At 45.9% G+C, this 18,165-nt stretch overlaps 1 protein-coding gene across 4 annotated transcripts in view; it reads right to left on the bottom strand.

Moving 5' to 3' along the window:
- XPO5 (exportin 5) overlaps positions 1–18,165 on the bottom strand; it is a 29,179-nt gene that overhangs the window by 10,269 nt on the left and 745 nt on the right. Inside the window, exons 2-21 of one of the 4 annotated variants that reach the window (XM_048080144.2) lie at positions 18,041–18,162; positions 17,337–17,409; positions 16,596–16,733; positions 16,109–16,291; positions 15,103–15,144; positions 14,200–14,226; positions 13,683–13,868; positions 12,927–13,003; positions 12,385–12,484; positions 11,234–11,317; positions 10,685–10,810; positions 10,422–10,512; positions 8,820–8,948; positions 7,988–8,103; positions 6,886–7,041; positions 6,432–6,473; positions 5,733–5,840; positions 4,178–4,377; positions 3,486–3,585; positions 2,411–2,592 (exon numbers count right to left, since the gene is read on the bottom strand). In XM_048080144.2, the coding sequence (XP_047936101.1) occupies positions 2,411–2,592; positions 3,486–3,585; positions 4,178–4,377; positions 5,733–5,840; positions 6,432–6,473; positions 6,886–7,041; positions 7,988–8,103; positions 8,820–8,948; positions 10,422–10,512; positions 10,685–10,810; positions 11,234–11,317; positions 12,385–12,484; positions 12,927–13,003; positions 13,683–13,868; positions 14,200–14,226; positions 15,103–15,144; positions 16,109–16,291; positions 16,596–16,733; positions 17,337–17,409; positions 18,041–18,162 (2,282 nt within the window). The remainder of the gene's footprint in view (positions 1–2,410; positions 2,593–3,485; positions 3,586–4,177; positions 4,378–5,732; positions 5,841–6,431; positions 6,474–6,885; positions 7,042–7,987; positions 8,104–8,819; positions 8,949–10,421; positions 10,513–10,684; positions 10,811–11,233; positions 11,318–12,384; positions 12,485–12,926; positions 13,004–13,682; positions 13,869–14,199; positions 14,227–15,102; positions 15,145–16,108; positions 16,292–16,595; positions 16,734–17,336; positions 17,410–18,040; positions 18,163–18,165) is intronic. The other 3 variants (XM_048080145.2, XM_048080146.2, XM_048080147.2) reach the window with 3 other exon arrangements.

The following is an 18,165-nucleotide window of genomic DNA, read 5'->3' as shown; positions in this document are numbered from 1 at the left end:
TGTTGGCTCCAGAAGTGCCCTCGTCTAGAGGCAAGATAACATTGGTGGCTGGAGATCGCTATTTGGGGTTTAAACCCAGGAGAGAACAATTTTAGCCAGAAGCTAGAAAGCAGCTGGGTGAAATGAGGTACCACAGAGAGCAGGAGAGTCATCGTTCAAAAAGCTGCAAGCAGTGATAAGCAAAGCGACCTCAAAATCATTCAGTAAATAAGAGCTCCTGAAACAAATGCAGCCAGGCACAAAAAGATAGGCTGGCAGGGAACACACCATGCTGTCTCTGCCACTCAGAACTACCTCATTTTCCGTATCATTTGGACTCCCTCTCATTCAGCTTGGCTCTCTGGTCTCATCCATAAGCTCCTTATCTTGGCAAGGACCCATCAGCTTAGCAACTTTCACTGTTTCCGCCCGCAACCACGGCAGAAAAATGCCACGCAATGTCCAGAGAGCAGCACACCCAACTGCTCGGCTTGCCAAGTGCCCTTTTTTTGCACACTGCTGCCTGACACGGAGTTCAGTTCAGCTGCTCAGGGGGATCTGTGCAGCTGCTGCTCGCAGATTTGCTTACACAGCAACCAACGCCACCTGCGAAGGACTTCCACATCTGCTTCCTGCAGAAGCACAAAGCAACACTGGGCCTGGCTTGCCCCTGCGGGGCTGCCTGCTGGCACACAGCTAAGAGAAGCATCCATCCCCAGCGCAACCAGGTTGCTGAAGGTATCCTCACGCAGGCTGCTTTCCAGCCTGCCAGCCCTCCTCCTATCTCTGTACTTGTCTGCGGACACGCTGCTACAGATTCCCTATTCTCTCGTGCAATCCATATTAGGGAGGCCCGAGGAAGCAACACAAGGAAAAGGCACTCAAAGCCAGCAAAGAACGCACTAGAATCGCCATAGCACCATCTCCAGCTTCTCCACAAAGCGTTTACAGCATTTACACTGAACGAGTTTGCAGCTGTCGCGTGGAAAGGCCTCTGTGTCCAGCAGCTGCCAGGAAAGGAATCGAGTGGAGGATCTCTTGCTCTCCATACCTCAGACGTAGGTTCTTGTTGGAGCACCCAGCCTTCAGAAAAGCCTGGACACCTCAGAGTGAAGTACAAGCCACTTCATGTATGCTACCAAGTGCTCAGAAAAATCCTAAAAAGCCTTTAGTTTGCAGTGGAAAAGCTTGAACACCACAGATGTGTTATGACAAAAACCAGCAAGGGAGCCTCCTCGTTTATGTTGACGGGGAAGTGCTAGACTAGAACACTGCTTATGCATTTTCCTGGAAGAGGTAAACAGCAGACACAGAGTTTCTGCTTCTTTAGAGGTACTGCAGTGGAAGTCTGACAGAGAAGAGTGGCTGACAATAGTTTCCTAAGCTTGTTGCAACAGGGATATCTAATGTTTTCAATAATGCGTGAGTTCTGGCAGGAACACAACTCTACTCTACCCAACCTGCCCCAAAAGTTCACCCCTCGGATATTTCCTTCATGATGAAAGGCAAAACCACCTCAAGCACAGCTCATCTGCACCACAGCCACAACCAGGGAGGTGCAGCCCTGCCCACAGGCCAAAGAAGCACCCGATGGGCCACAAGGAGCTTTGAGAGGAGAAGCACTGCTAGAGCGGGCCAGGACAGCGTGTGCTTGTCCTACCAGTCCAGCACGGTGCTTCTCACTGGAAGCAGCACAATCTGGAGTTCACCGGTGACTACCAAACATACCTGACTAGGCAGCACGAGTAAAAGGGCAACACTGGCAAAACCCCATTGTCAGCAGTCACCCTGAAATGAACTCCTCATCTATAAGTGTAGGAACGGTGTTATACAGGATTCCCCTTTTCTACCGGATTTTTCTCCCTCCTCTGGCTGCCCTAGACGTGTGCACCACCAGGGATGTGCAGAGAGGCACAGCAGGGTAGCAACAGCCTGAGAGTATGCATCCACTGGCTTCGATAGCAGGCAGTGCTTCAGGAAGCTGACAGTCATATTCAGCAAAACCAGCTTAATTTAACACTGAAGAGAGAACAACGCAAACAGGATGCGATGAGAGCTGGGACTGCCCCGGTGGTGACTGGAGAGGTGGCCTGGTAGGGGCTGAGGGCAGAGCAGAGATGTTAGTCGAGAAACGATTAACTGTGTGGCAGATTTATAGCAGTGGAGGTGGGGGAAGCAATCCCAGCCCAAGCTCCCATTGGCTTTGATGGACACTTGTAGGCCAGGCCAATGGGTGTTCAGAAGGCTCCAGTTTCCCCAGTGCCATTCCCCACTGTGAACAGTCAGGAACAGCACTTGGGCACCTGCACCAGCCTGTGTTCCCACTGGCTTCGCTGGGGGAACATGCTCCGAGCATACCAAGTATCTATAAAGGTTTAGCTTTCAGAGACTCTTAAGGCAACATAAATGATTTTGAGTCAACTCGACCCACCTTATGAGAGCAAGCAAGTTGTCAAAAAGCTTCAGGACCTGCTCAGTGCAGGGGTTGCGGTAGATTGGAGCTCCACTGGGCATGAACCCAACCAGGAATCCTCCAGCTTTCGCCTCTTCCATGGCGGCAGGCCAGCGAGCTCGCTTCACAACTCCCAGAATGGTGTACACACAAAAGCTTATCTGCAGCAAGAGATGTGAGCAGAGTGTTATCAGCCAAAGCACAACCTGAATAAATAGGTATCCAGAGAAACCCACCATCATCCCATCTCAAAAGGAAGACTCTAGTGAGTCTAACTAGGAACAAACTCTGGTGGGTTTGTTACCACGAAAATGCAGCAAACTATTGCGTTACTACTTTCCATCACCTTCAGGGACCCTCAGCCATGGCAGGATGGCCTAGGATCTCATTATTAAACAAAACAGTGCATACAGTCTAATGTGTACTCAAGCAACCAGGCAGGTTCCCCTCTAAAATGCTCAACACCACCAGTCCTTCATCTCCTTCATGTACTGGGACAGATGTGGACATGGGCAACGACACAGTGGTCAAACTGCATTAGCATCAAATCACACGCACAGCTCCGTGGAGCATTTCAGCGTCTTCTGCAGACCTAATGACAGCAGCTCCATTTGCAGTCTGTCCAAGAAGTGAAGACATCTCACAAGCAATTTCAACAATGTGAATGTCCTCGGGTGAATTTCAATTGTATTCCATGCTGCAGTCTCAGCATGATGCTTTCCATACTGCCTGGCTCAAAAAGCACAACTCAGCACACTGTATTTCCAAAAATCAAGTAAACCAATGGCTTTTCCAAAACCAAACTTTGCCACACAGAAGAGTAGGGAATAGAGTGCTTTACTGTGCTGAATAATCTATATTGCACAGCCTACATGCTCACCAGAGAAGCAAAAACCTGCCTGTTACTCTGCCATCAGAAAAACCTACTGATCCACACACTAAAAAAAAGAGATGATTGGGAGAGATCTCATGTGTAACCACGACAGAAGTGCAGGATGCAAGGAGGAGAGGCCTTCTCTTTAAGGATTGTGCCTCTCCTGGTAATGATACTCACTCTAGAGCGGTTCAGGCCACTAGGATCTTCCAAGACTGGATCAGCAATTTTATTATCTGCACCCACGTAGGAGATAAAGGCTTCAGGATCTGAGAGGACTCTAACAGCAAAAGACAAGGGAATTATTATTTGTACCAGGGTACTTTGAACAGAGCTTTGCACTGGCCAATAAACATCTTAAAAACACAGAACAGGCTAGAAGGGTTGGCTAGCACTCCACATTGTACTTGAGAGAATGAGAAAAAAAAACAGCTGAGTTGTGGATGTTCTCCAAGCATCTTCAGTCCTCTTGGGCCATGAGGATCCAAGATGTTTAAATTTCTTATATAGACAGCAGTGTTGGAGAAAACTCTTGTGCATGCCCAGCTGTCCAGGGCCGCGGAAACAGCTCAGCTCCCTAGCTTCTACTGGAGATGAGCAAAGGTTTTTTCTGAATTTCTGCAAATGCTTTGAGCATGCTGTGAAGCGTTCTTCCTTGCCGGGAAGAGTTAAACAACTCTTACCAAGGTTCTACAAGGTTCTAGCAAGGTCCAACAAACAGCACTTGGACTTGAGCCGGCAATTTCTGAATGGCAGAGCTATGATCACAATGACTGCCCAGAGCCCAGGTGTCACTAGGCACCACCCCACTCCTGGGCTTCACACCACCTCTGGAACACGTCCAGCTCAAAGCTCAGAGCAGCGACCCGTACCTCTGCATCTCCGCGGAGAGCCACAAGCCAGCAACGGGGGCCATGAGCTCCTCCAGAAAAGCCTTCTGCCGCTCGTAGTCCTTGAACTGGTTGCTGATGAGGACGAGGGCCTCCATAAGTGCACACTTCTCCATCTGGGTCAGGAGTAGCTCGTTGGAGAGCAGCTGCTTTACATGGTTGTACAACATCTCAAAATTTGGCTGGAAAACACATCCAAGTGGAAGAGTGTCACCATTTGGTGCGGAGGAAAACCACTGGGGAGAACAGGGGTGGGAACTGGGGCATACTGCACTATCCAAAACAGCTGGAGAAGCATGTCTAAGTTAGTTTTTTTCCACATAACCATCTCCTTTTCAGTCTCAAGTTTCTCCGAATGTTCAGTCTAAAAAAAAAACTCTTTTCTTCCCTGCCCTTCTGTCATAATCCTGCATCCAGTTTACTTTAGTCTCCAAAACGACTGAAGTATGCAGAGGACATCTCTCTCTTCCAGGCAATCATTTCCCTTACAGTAGGGTCACACCTCAAAATAGTTCTGGTCCTTTTACTTAGTCACAGAAAGTACCTTGCTCTTTTGGCTAAGTGCCAGACTTAGGACTCTTCCGTCTCTTTGCTTACAAACTAGGTTAATAGTGATTCATATGGTCAACACTATCTCCAAGGAAATGGTTGAGTTTCTTCCCTACCCACTCCAGTTGCAACCAAGTCTTCCTGTAATTTTGTGCGAGTATCAGAAATCATTTTGCTGCAGCAAAGTCACCAAGATATTTTGGGAGCAACTCTGGGCCCTTGGCTCTTCCAGGGAGAATATTTGGTTGGCCGTTGTCAAGAGGGAGATGTAGTTCAGGGACCAGTACAGGGGGAAAGAGACAAACCCACTAACTCTCGGTAGCTAGTGCAGAATGCAGACTAGAACTAAACTACCTTAATCAGCATCCTCAAGAACTCTCTTTAAGCAAACTAGCAACTCCCTCTCGTGCTTCTTTAACCCTAGAGCCACCTAAAATAAATGCCAATAAAAGGAAGGAGCTCAAGAGGTATTCATGCTGTGTGCAGGCTACTTAATTCAGCAAAATGAAACAGAACACCAGATCATGGATTTCAAAAGTAAAGAATGTCTGTATTTTCTAGTCTCCTCAAGCTAATCCAGAAACAAATAGTCTCCTCTTGCTCCTTCATTCTTTTAAGTAACGGAAGAAAGCCTGGAGATTAGTCATTGCTAACGTCTTCAGCTAAGGAATCAACTGAGACTACCACAAGTGACAAAAGAGAAAATCAGCAAACAATTCCCACAAAATGAATCTAGTGCTGCTTGTTTCCTCCTCCTCATCCATTTTGGATTTAACTCATGACTTTACAATTCAACTTTCCGTCAGAAAAAAATTTTGGAGGCTGGCAAGGGGTGGTGGGGCGGGATGAAGGAAATAAAACACTTTGTCATTTGTGCAGCAGGAACGTTTCCCTGAAGAAAAACAGAAGCTGTAGGCATGGGAAAGATCCCGTAAAATCCAGCTGAAATTGAGACAAGACTCTTTGTGACAGAGCTGCATTTACGTACCAGGACAAGATGAGGGTAATCCCGACACATCTTTATGATTGAGGAGCATGCATGCCTTCTCACATTTTTCACTGCTCGAGTTCTAGGAGCCTGGACAGACATAACAAACTTCAATGCAACAAAACGAAAGTTCAGACAAATGCAGGGTATCATCAAGACACAAATGCATTACATACACTTTTCTGCACTGTTGAGTACACATCAAAACACCCCCCAACATTACACACCCCAACCAGCCATGCAACAACCAATTTCCTCTGGAAAGCAACCCAAGGAACCTACATTTGGACAAGCTGTGCTCCCGGAGTGATGCTGTGGATTTTGCTGACTATATCAAGACTCCAAGCATTCCCTAGGCAGCTGGCAGCTTTAGAGCCATTGTTCACAGCCACGGATACCAACCCCTGAAGACTACCCACAGCTAATGAATATACTTCACCCTCAGGAGGGCCAGCATAGGCTTGGGACCAAGTGCACTGGCCTCAGACCATGCCTGTGGCCTTCTACGTTTGTGAGCCAAAGCCTATTAGGCTATGTCAATCAAGAGATCAGTTATGTTTAGACTCCTCAGCTCTTTCCAGGAGCAGGGCTATACTTGAAAAGCTTACTACAGTAAGAGTCTTCAGACTCAGCATGCTCTTAAATAAAACATAATTTGATCCAGCTGTTAGAGAGTATTAGAGAATAATTCAGACGTACCTTACTTTCTTCTACAACTTCAAAGGTAACTGAAGCAAACAGCTGTGAGAAAAAGGAAGAAAAATCCAAAAGCCTGTGTCATTTGTTAATATCCAGCAGTCACAGGCGTTTTGAGCTCAAGGAACAGATCATAAGACTTTGGTGCAAATTCATTAATGTCAGTTAACACCTGACTAAGTTGAAAGATGAATCATAAGCACAGAGAGGCCTTGAAATGAAACATGGTACTTGTTGGCCAGAGTGCACTCAATGTTAAGATTTAAGGCTGGAAACTGGAAAATTTGTGTTATTTGACATTGTTTCTCCTTGAACAAGACTCAAACTGTTTTACCATCATTAACACGGAAGACAGTCTTTCCCTGACAGGGATGTTGAGAGAATAAACTACTGCAGCTTAGTACATGGGCCTTGCTCCAAAGCCTACCTGATTTTAGCATGGTCTGCAAGTACCTACCTTGGAAAGTACTTGTGGTAGGTATTCTGGTCGGTAAGTGACAAATGGGAAGAGAGCAGAGACATTGGTGAGCACACAGGACAGGATGAGAGGATCCTTTGTTTCAAAATTAAGGACAAGCTGCAGGAGATCTATGCCATCATTCACCGGGATTTCCTACAGGAGCAGGGAAGGGGAAGGAGGAGGAAAGAAAAAAAAGGAAGCAACGCTCAGGACTTCAGCCTGTAGCACACACCCTAGAACTCTTAGAGCTAGACTGAGTTGCTGCTGCTAAAATATCAGGCTTCTCAGCTGAAGACTGCTTATCTCAAAGCAGAAAGAAAAGCAGTAGAAACCTCAGTTTACCTGCGTGCTCTGTGCACTTGCTGAGGAAGGAAGACAGCAGCATTGCCACTGCTGCTAGGGCAGTCTTACAAGTCAATCTGAAATCCCCAGTATTGCTTGTACCTCTGAAGAAGGCAAGTTTCCCCTCTCAGTTTGGATTCCAATTCTCCTTTTCACTGTCCAACAGATTGCATGCTTAACCAACTATACATCAACCCATGTAATTACTGTGATTAGAATTAGTGTGAGCAGCCTAACCTGACAAAAATCAAGCCAGTCTACGTGAGGCTAAGAAGAAAAAATGCTCTCCTGATTTGCCTACTGTTGCACAAACAGCAGAGAAAAATTTCATCAGATCTTCTGATCTCCCACACCCTGAGCACGAGTCCTTCTCACTCAGATAAAAGCACAGAAAATGAAAAGAAAAAACAGGTCAAATCAGAGGATGATTAAAATGAATAAATGTAGGAAATTTCTGCTTAAGCAGGCCTCTAGCAAGGCACTGTCAAACCATGTCATCTGAGCACTCTCCTGTGACCTCTCCTACCATCCGGAACCAAAAAATGTCTGACAGAATAAGCCAATATGAGACTGGTTCCACCTAAAGAAGGGTCAGTACTCATGAGAAACAGTCACCAAACAATCGTGTTTTTTTTTTTTTTTTTTTGCATGGGGGTGAATGGTAACTACAAAGTTTTCAAGGACAACACAGGTGAAAAGAACACACGTTAACCCAAAAGAAGCCAGGAGAGCAGGTAAGAGCATCTGGTACACATACGTCTTTATCCAGGGTTCGAAACATCTGGCTGATGACGCTCTCTGAGAAGAAGGTCATGGCATCCCACTGCACAAAGGATGGGGAGAAGATGGAGCAGAGACCTTCACCTGTCTTAGCTGAAAGGAAGAGAACATTGGAGCTCTCACCGCGCTCCTCCCCTCGCACACAACACCAGGCTGATAAGCTCCCACGCCGCAACATCTCAGCACTCCCAAGTACTTCAGTCACAAAGCTCTCCCTACAGATGCCTAGCAGGGATGCACTGGAAGCAGTTAAGGTACTTCTTTGTGATTTGCATTATTTATGTCAAGGGTCCTGAGACACAGGTCTGATCTTTGAGGTACTCTAACGAGCAACACCAACAAATCACAGAAGGGAAAAGAAAATGAAGGACCGCATGCCCAGACTCAGCACTGCAGGCAAGACTGCCCTCAGCGTGACTTTGCAGAGCACCACGTGGCCCTCCGTCAGAGGAGGGCAGCCAGGTGACTAACAGAGGGATTTGCCAGTCAAGCAAAACTTCCCTCAACAAAAATAATGTTACAAATTAAGGCCCGCATAACTGTAAAATTCTATCAGAGGGAAGATGCACCTGCTTTGCAGAGGAGGAGCTTTCTTGCTCACCATGAGCTCTACAGTAGCTATTCCATAGGTATACAGCAAAGGATACATATTTTTTTGTTTGCTTTTGTTTTCAACTTGCAAAGACTTTGAAAGCCTGAAAACCTAGTGTAATCTCTTGGCTCCCCCTCACAAAATAAAAAAGGCCACAGAAGTTCCATCTTGACTTGAATTAAAAACCAAATCCTTATTTTTTTTCTAGATAACTTACAGTTCATGGGTCCGGTATCGACAGGAGCTGTGAGCTGGTACTTCAGCCATTCACCAGCCATTTGGAAGCCAGTTCGAGGGTCCAGACGACAAGCCATCCTCATCACCTCCCCTTGCTGGGCTCGGAAAGCTGCAGTAAAAAGAATCAGACACCATGCAACGAGCTGATGCTACAAATGCTACCTCACCAAAGCTCACCTGCATCTTTGCAGACCTGGGAACATTTTGGACTGTTGTTCCAGCAATAGCTGTGTATTAATCTCAAATAGACAGCGAGTAAACTAGCTATAACAGGATGCACATTTTTTGGAAGAGATATAAATGGACTAAAAAATGATGGGTTAACATAAAAACAATTACAATGCAATATGAATTATTAAAATTACTCTAAACCGAGATTTAATAAAATTGAGCTTCTGTTTTTCATTTTAAAAGATCTTTAAACTATACATGTTTGCTGTTACAAAGCACCTTGAGATACTGAGATACAAAACCCAGCATTAGGTAACTATCACTTCCCACAGCTAAACACACTTTTTCCAGTTTATTCAACTTTACCCAGTTAAGTGACAGGCTGAGAAGCTACTGCTAAAAAAAGAACCAAAAAAACACCACCCCAAACCAGCAAGTCTTGTTTTCATTTCCAAAGATATGAACAAAAGCAAAGTCAAAACAAGAAACTTCATCTGTTCCAAAATATTCCAGGACACGACCACAGAAAAGAAACAGCTCTACTGATTACAGATGCAACTTACATCGTTTAAAAGAGATGTTTGACCAAATAGTTTTATTTTGAATTTCACACCAATTTTATTTTCTCATATCCATAGTACTTTCAAGACCATTTAACTCCCTAACACTATTTCACATTTTGTCTTTGTGCATTTAGCTTTTTGATTTCCACACAGATTTATTATAAGGAAAACAAACAATCTAATAAGCAACACAAAAAATGCAATGCTCAGAATCTTCAAAAGTAACAGTAAAAAGCAAGCAGTTATTAAGAATATCCTCTCAGCCACCAAGTACCTAACTACACCAGCCAGTGAGAGCCAATCTCATTTGCAGAAAATAAAATACAGAAAGAAAGCAAATATGAAATTATTAAAATCCAGGTTTCCCTGCTTGCTGGTTTAAGATCATGATTAAGATCAGCTATTTTAATTGCTCAGTCACACAGTTGGTACTGAACCAAAAGCTTCCTAGCAGGGCCAATATAGACTTTCTTTCTGGAATGACATACAAAGTCTTCTGTAAGCTGTTTTCCTCTCCTAGCCCGAGCAGGATTCCAGGCCATTTCATTTCCTCATCTAGGTGATCAAGAGGGCTATTTTCTTTGCCACTAGGTAGCAAATGCTACTTGACCACTCACCTGGTCAAAAAGCAAAATAATTGGAAAGTATGATAGCAAAATAGTAAAATGAAATGCCTGAGCTGTCACAGGAAAATCACAAATTCATTCAGCTCCAGGATTCAGGCTGAAAGAGTCAGGACATGACTGGAAGCTGCCAAATCAACACGGCAGTCTCCGAGCTCAGCCAGCAACTGAACGTAAGAGGAAAGGCACACACAACAGCATCCGCATGGGCAGAGGGCAACTTACAGTTGAAGAAGGCATTGAAGTCCTCATCGCTGTCAAAATCGAAGCGAGAGTATTCACAACTGGGGCTGTCTGCTTTAGAGGGAAAGCCCACCTAGAGACAGAGTGGACAACATCAGGAAGGAAGAGAAGTCGCCCATCAGATCTAACACCAGCTTCAAGGAGGCGAGACTGAAGGAGCAGACAGTAAAATGCCAAGACAGAGCTGTTTGCTCAGCAGCCTGGAGATCACGTCTCTGGCACTCGCAACAGACGTTCCCACGTACCTTCACCAGGTTGGTCATAGATGCACGAAGGTACTTGGGGATCATCGCCAGCAACAAGGGGTCGCGAGACAGAACCTCGTGCCGAAAAAGGGCTCCCCACGTGATCTGAGTGGAGGATCGCAGAAACTGGGAGGGAAGAGAGGGAAAACGGGAACAGAGAAGGATTTCAGTACTGGAATCTCCACTGCTAAGCCTCCAGCGTTGCAATTAGAAGGTAAGGGCAGATTACACTGACTATTCAGCTGAGGCCAAGACACCCTGCAGGCTCAACCTAAACTTCCAGGAAGTCAAAAATCTCTCTAAATAAAAACTAGGGCTGGATGCAAATTCTGCATTAGATTCTCTACTCGGCACTTTTGTGTCAGGTACCATTCCTAATGGGGTGGTAATAGAGAAACCACTTTGTATTATTTCAGGTCTTCAGCCGAACTGAGAGATTTGAAAGCAATAACCGGCAGATGAAGTTCTGCAGTTTTACATAGGGTAGCTTAATTATGAATTCACACATTCTTACACAGACCTACACAAGACTTTCAGCCCTCTACATACCTGGCTGGGGTGAGTTGTGAAGGCTAAAAATGAGTCAAGGTATTTTCCAAAGTTGGCGGGTGTTTCCACATCAGAATCTGAGCCCTGTTAGGAAGACAAAGACTTTCAGAAAAAATACTGAACGCGCGTCATGCTGGGTTCACAAGTGCCATGTCTTTGGGTAAAGCAGGAGGAACTTACACCCAAGGCCACAGGCTGTGAAGGAGCAGAGACAAAACCACAAAACACCAGTGAGTTTTTCTGAAACCAGCAGCCGAAGGAGTAGCAAGTTCTGCTGACCAGCCTGGGGGTGCTGGACTCAAATCCTGGCCTCATTACTTCGTTATGGACTAACAACTCCCAGTGCCTAACAGCAAGTGAAGTCCCTGTCACTGGAAGTAATAACACACCCTTTGCTGTCTATTCTTGTAAGGGATAAATTCTCAAAGATTTTTTTTCCTTTCCCTACCTGTGAGAATTCACTCTGCTCTATCACTTTACACAGGCTGGCTGCCTCAGTCTCCTCATGAACAGCATCTCTCAGCAAGCCTGCCTTCCTTGCTGCAGAAGCACTGTGCTGAAGGGAGTGGGAATTCAGCAGTCAGCATCCCATCCAAAGTATCAGTGTGCAATTTCATCTCAACATTGACACAAACAGTATTAAAAAGATCAACAGCAGGAACAAAAACAGTGTTTCTTGTTTCTTAAGCTTGAGAGAATGTTGGTAGAAGAACAAACAGGTATACTCTTCGAGAACATCTCTGATGTTATATATGTATGTTACGAACATCTATCTTTGAGGTATTTTTAGTGGTAAAATTTAAAAAGCTTCCCACATGAGTGACTGCCTCAAGTAGTTTTCCTGTAGTAAGAGGCAGCAAGAAACTAAACAATTTTCAGTAGGTTACCGAGGTTATTGGAGATGATTCTTGATGACAGCAGGGGCCTGAAATCAGGCAGGGTCCCTTCATTCCATGTCCCTATGACTTGGCAGGATACAGTTATCCTACCTGCAAGCAGAGTCATTTCTGCCTTTTCCAAATGGGTGGAGAACCTTAGGGCTGCCAATCGTGCAGAGAGAACCCTGGTCTCACGTCAGATCAGGGTTATCTCACCCCAAGCCCTAAAAGCTAGCCTTGCCAAGACTGCTGCTGGTATTAGGAAAGACTTACTAGCAACGCACACAGCTGGCTGCCCAACGCGCACAGAACTTGGCAAAGTCTCTTCAAGAAAACATAGTGCTTCTCCACCAGGCCTTCTCCATCTGCCGTTCTGGGTGTGAAGGGAATGAAAAACACTGTTACTCATGCTGTAGGTAACTATCTTGTAGACAAAGAGAATACTAGAGCAATTAGGTTCTTTCACGGTGGGATTTTCTTTGCTTCTATCAAAAACCAAAACTTTATTGACATCTAAAACCTCCAAAATGGCTTCTTTCAGAGTCCCTCCTCATCAGTTTTAGACTAAAAGAGAAAGCTGGGGAAGTTGATATATTTATCCCACTTTGTCCTTCAAATATGGAATCTGAAAAAATTTGCAGCTTTTCAGGTTTAGGTTCAGGAAAAAAAAGGTTGTTTTTTTTCTCTCCTAACCCAGCTCCAGCTTTCTGCAGTTGAGCAGTGCTGGTTTTTTTTTTTTTTTTTTTGTAAATTACTTACAGAAAGCCATTGCTATGCAGTTTTATGTGAAACAACAGCAGTAAGATGGTACTCACTGGGCAGCAGAGAGAATGTAGTGCATGGCAACATCTCCAAACAAGACCATCAGAGGTTTCCGATCCTCCAGCTTCCCCTATGTATAAGAAAAGCCAAATGCCTCGATTAGAACACAACTACTTACTCCCATCTGCAAGTGAAGTTGGAAGATCCCCATTTGTTCTTCCATCTAGGGGAAGGTTTGCATTTCACAAATGATTTCAGTAAAAACTGTTATCCTCGCACCCCACAAAGAATAAAAAAAAGGTATTATTGCTTTCAAGAATTCTCCCACAGCAACCTTAGTTGTCAGTTTAAACTGAAAAATTGATCTTCAGACACTAGCTCTTCTTCATTGCAGTCTGGCTAGTTACTTAATGGCAGCTGAGGAATACTCAGCCTTGACACTTAGCTGCCTGTAAACAGACAGGGCAAATTACCTGTTCAGAACCTGCTGTCACTGCTCTGAGCTGCTTGATGACACAGCTAGGTGACATATTTCCCACTTTCCAGTTGAAGGAAGTGAAAAAAAAATGTTAACGGGGATCTCCCAAAGTTGTGAGAAGAGGCAAGCACGCAAGTTGGAGTGTTCCAACAATTGCTCCACGTGTTGTGCTGGCACGACATTCACTATAAATGTCATTAACACAAAGCAGTCACATTTGAATGTTGTTGCCTTAAATAAAATAGTAAAGATACCATTGTTCGGTCTGAAGAATTATATAGGAGAACAGAAGGAAAACAAAGAGGACTCAGGGTAGCCGAGAAGAACTTACTTTCCTGCTGACAGCAATTAGGAGACACTCTGCTGCTCCTATTTGGAGCTCAGGCTCATTTAGGAGCAGACACAACATCTCCAAGAGCTTGCAGTTGTCTGCCGTGATGTGGCTCAGGGCCACCCAATCAATGTAGCCAGCCAGCGTATTGAGTGCTGCTATCCCCACGCGGCAGTTTGCCTGGGCCTGCGAACAGAGGAAGCAAGAAGTCAGAGATGAAGAGAAACACCGGTTCCCACCTAGAACTGTCCACCCCCTGGAAAAACACCATCAGGAACTGCACTGAGAAAGTGAGGTGGCAGCAAAAGGGCCAATGTCCCCACGCTAAGGATGTCAGTAAGGGTCCTGGCATCTTCCCACTTGTGCATCTCTCACTTCTTTCTTCTCAGTAATTTGTATCATGGGTGAAAAAACCCATCTGCAGGTAACAGGCTCTGAAGTCTGGGAAAAGCTTGTTTCTAAACAATCTTGGTTTTAAAAATGGTTAGTGCACTAAGGCCTCCATAGTTTCACTCACCTTTGGTTCCTGAGCCAGATCGGTCTTCTGAAAAAGAGAACAAGGAATGGTAAGTGAGCAGCTACAGCACAAGCTTACTCCCAGCCGCTGCTGGACAGGCTTATTCTCGAGAATGCAGCCAGGAGCAGCTTCACGGAACAGCTCCCTAGTGAAAGAGGCTGCAGCAGTCTCCTGCTCAAGCCACTGCTACAGCCATCAGAACCACCTCCGCAGCCCCCTGGCAGGTGAGACAACAGGACTTTCAGTTGCAGGTTAAGCCACCGTTTCCTTCTCATCCAAAAGATGACGCTCCAGTCAGCAGGCACCAGGGAGACACAGCGGACAAGAAGGAAAGGCACCTCAGTGCTTCCTGGAAGCTTCCAGGAAAGAAGCTTTTGACCTTTTAGAGTGTCTTACACCCAAGAGTCAGTCTCTGAAAGATGCTGGTGGCTTTTATCTACTGAGATTCACGTGTGAAAATGCTAAGTAATTTGTCTGTGGTTAGAATGGCAGCTGGAGAGAGTGCTGGGGCGAGAGCTTACAGCCTGACTCACAGTTGCAAACACCTAACAAGGCACCGCTTGCACCATCTTTTTACCTGACACGCAGTTTGAGGCCCTCAGAGAGGCAAGTGTTATTTGTTTTTCAGATGCAAAGACACCAGAAGCATTTCTTTCCGCTGCAAGGTTTTGGTTTGGAAACTGTCCACTAATGTATTCAGCGCAGTTACTTTAAGTCAATCTGTTTGGGTCCCAAATATTTAACAACTGAGCTACTATTGCAGAACTGCATACTTAGAAGCACTGCAGATTACGCTCCTGGGGAACTGTCCGTCGTCCCCCCGGTCTCAGTGTGCAGGCAGGTAACTGAACACCCAACCCTCAGAATTTTCCCTGTGCACAAACACCCCAAAGATCTGCTAACCTGTGGAGTGGTGAGGGCTTCTTGTTCCTGGGGTGCTCCAACCTTGCCAATCAGAAAGATGCCACCGTTAGCAGAAGCAGCCACACTTCAGAACCTCAAGCACTGCAATTCAAACCTTACCTGGAAATGCATTTCAACCAGACTACAAAACGCACCAGGGCTTCCCACCCACCACCATGAACTATGCAGAGAACTGTCTGCTCTACAGGAGAGGTTGTTCAGCCGATCAGTTTATTAGGAAAAGGAACAGAAGTCAGGTAAGGCATGTTTTTTTCATTTCTTCCCAGTTTCACTTCTAGTATAACTCTGGATTTCAATTCACAGGAAAAAAAAGGAAAAGAGATACACCTAAGCAGGTTATTTCTACATTGGTTTCTGAACTCTGCTGCACTCTCTCAAATCCACTTCCTTCTGACAAGTACAGACTGGGGCAGACATTTGCCTACGCTATTGCATCTTGACCAAGCTGCACACCTCTGACAGTAGGCAAGAATTCAGGAAAAAAAAAAATATCTTTATGCAAAAAGGAAGAGCATTCCTCACCACACCTAGGCAGAAAAGGGCCTCCTGCCCTGAGCTCTAGGAGAAAAGGACCAGAGAGGCCCAGATGCAATGTGTGTGTCAACACAAACACGACTGCAGCAAACAACAGCAGATCTGAGCCCAGGTCGACATCGCTTTACCACTGCCTGTTACATGAACTACCCCAATCTGCCTGTTCCTGCCACGACTACCCCTTGCTCTTGCCAAGCCGCACGCCCCTAGTGTCAGCCAGCTGAGCATTGCAGCAATGCTCACGAGGCACGTGTCCACTCGAGCCATTTACACTCCAAATCCAAACTATCAACGCTAAACCTGTCAGCCCTGTCACAGCAGATCCCTGCCCCACACCTACAGCAACGGGTTTCAGATAGTTTCTGCCCTTGCTTCCCAAGACGTGCGAGTTGCATGCCAGTTCCTAAATGCCTCCAAGCAGTGAGTGAGCCTAATGAAAGGAGACGCTTACCATGCGCCTGTACTTGTTGACATTCTGCTGCAGGGCCGTTAGCAGGAAGCTGAAGATCTTCTCCATGTTCTGGGTGAGGGTTTGCTGGATATCTCGTCGCCGCTGGGTGGGCAGCGTTTGGAAAGTCACCACGTCCTCTGCCAAACGTAGGAGGATGAACATCACCAGTTCTGTCTGAGTTTCCTAATGTCCCAAAATGAAACACACTCCATGAGCACAGCTGAAACATTAAAATCCCTACAGATAAGCTCAGAGATGCAGAAAGTAATCATAGATGAAGATACAAGTCACGTTTTGGTAAAAGAAAACAGAAGGAGGGCTCTCTCTGCTAAAACCATCTCCTAGAATAACTGACTCTTGCAGGTACTTTTTGAGTGCGTCGTCAGCCTGTCTCACCTGACCATGAGTTAGGCTTTCCTCAGAATCACAGAAGACCGAAACCCACCCTACCAGCAAGTGGAAGGGAACAGACAGGTGTGGTTCATACCCCTTGCTTGGAGAGGGTATCCAGCTCCTTTAGCATGTCAGGCCAGTGCTGAGGCCATTCACGCTTGATCATCTCCACCACGATGCGAGACAGAACATCCTTAATGTGACTTTCCTCCTCTAGGATACTTTGAGTTCCCTGCGAGAAAAGAGGGGCACAGTTACACAAGCACGTAAACACCAGACAATTATAATTCTGTCACAGAATTGTCCAGTGATTGCAAATATTCTAAACGACAAATGAAAAAAAGAACACCACCAAACCTGAGAACAACAATATAGGGAAACTCCACATCTCAGCTACCTTGAGCAGGACTCCTACCCTCCCAAGCATCCACAGCTGGTGAACTCTAGGAACCAAAACGATTTTCCTCAAAGGGAACTCACCCAGCCATGACAACAACCACAACTGTAAAGTAAACATGACTAAGATAACGGCTTTAGTATTCTTGCAAAGATAAAACATTTGTATTTACCGAAAGTCCTTCTAAGAAAGCAAAAGTATCTCACAGAAGCCTCACAGCCTCCTGCCACGTGAGATGACATCACTGTTCTACAGGTGACCTGACTACAACACGAAATAAAACACTGCAACAACCAGGGATGCACAGCAAGAGAGTAACGATATCCAGACTTGAATTCAGGTCCTCTGTGCTAATTAACAGGAGTCTTTTCACCTTTTTGCTCCCACTTTCTATCTCCAAGTGAAAGAATCACGCTTCAGAGACTAGGAAGTACTTACATTGGATATGAGACCCATGACATTGTTCTTTAGATAAACCTTTTCTAGGCGAGGCATATTGTTCCAGCGGAACCTGTTCAAAAGAGTTAGAAAGAAGAGAGGAAAGAAAGGACCCCAAGTCAAAACGTTTATGAAGATCTCTGACTTGATTCTCACTGGACCACCACTTCTTTACCCAAACTAGATAGAATGAGACGCTGGAGCCCAATGTCCCTGCCACTGCCCAATCGCTTAACGAAAAGGCTGAGTTAAAACTGCTGCTGGCAAATGGGCGTGCTCTGCTGAGGTCAACAGACACGAGAAGCAGCAGCAAAGCACAAAGCATCAGGTCTGTAGAGGCGACAGAGAGAGGAATCTCAGAACTGAACTAATACAAAGCCTCTTTGTTAGCATGAGGCTAATGATAGAGAACACTGCAAAGGACCTACTTGTAACCCCGCGTGCCTGTTTACATCTTGCAGTGTGAACGTGGCTCAGAGCTTGGTGAATTAACCCTCCCAACCTGCCCGAAAGCCTTCTTCTCCTCAGAGGAGAAAGGAGAAAAAGGAATAGCAAGCGGGCCATTAGCCATCCCCTGCTGCAGGACAGGCTCTCTGTGTGCCGAAACCTCCCCCTGGAGCCAGGAGGCACCGAAGGGGAGTGGAACAAGGACCAGCGGCTGGCTGGAAGCGGACCGGCCCCCAGCCCTGGCGGAGCACCCTTACTTGACCACATGCTCCAGGATCTGCAGGCCGAAGTGCCGGACGATGGCCGTCTGCGTCTTCTCGGCCAGCTTCAGCCCGCAGGGCACGCAGATGGGACACTTCTCCTTGAACTCCTCGCAGAACTG

Source organism: Anser cygnoides, chromosome 3, assembly GCF_040182565.1.
Source record: "Anser cygnoides isolate HZ-2024a breed goose chromosome 3, Taihu_goose_T2T_genome, whole genome shotgun sequence".
In the NCBI taxonomy this organism is placed as follows: domain Eukaryota; kingdom Metazoa; phylum Chordata; class Aves; order Anseriformes; family Anatidae; genus Anser; species Anser cygnoides.
The sequence above is the reverse complement of the archived record's forward strand: the minus strand, read 5'-3'. Positions and strand labels throughout refer to the sequence as shown.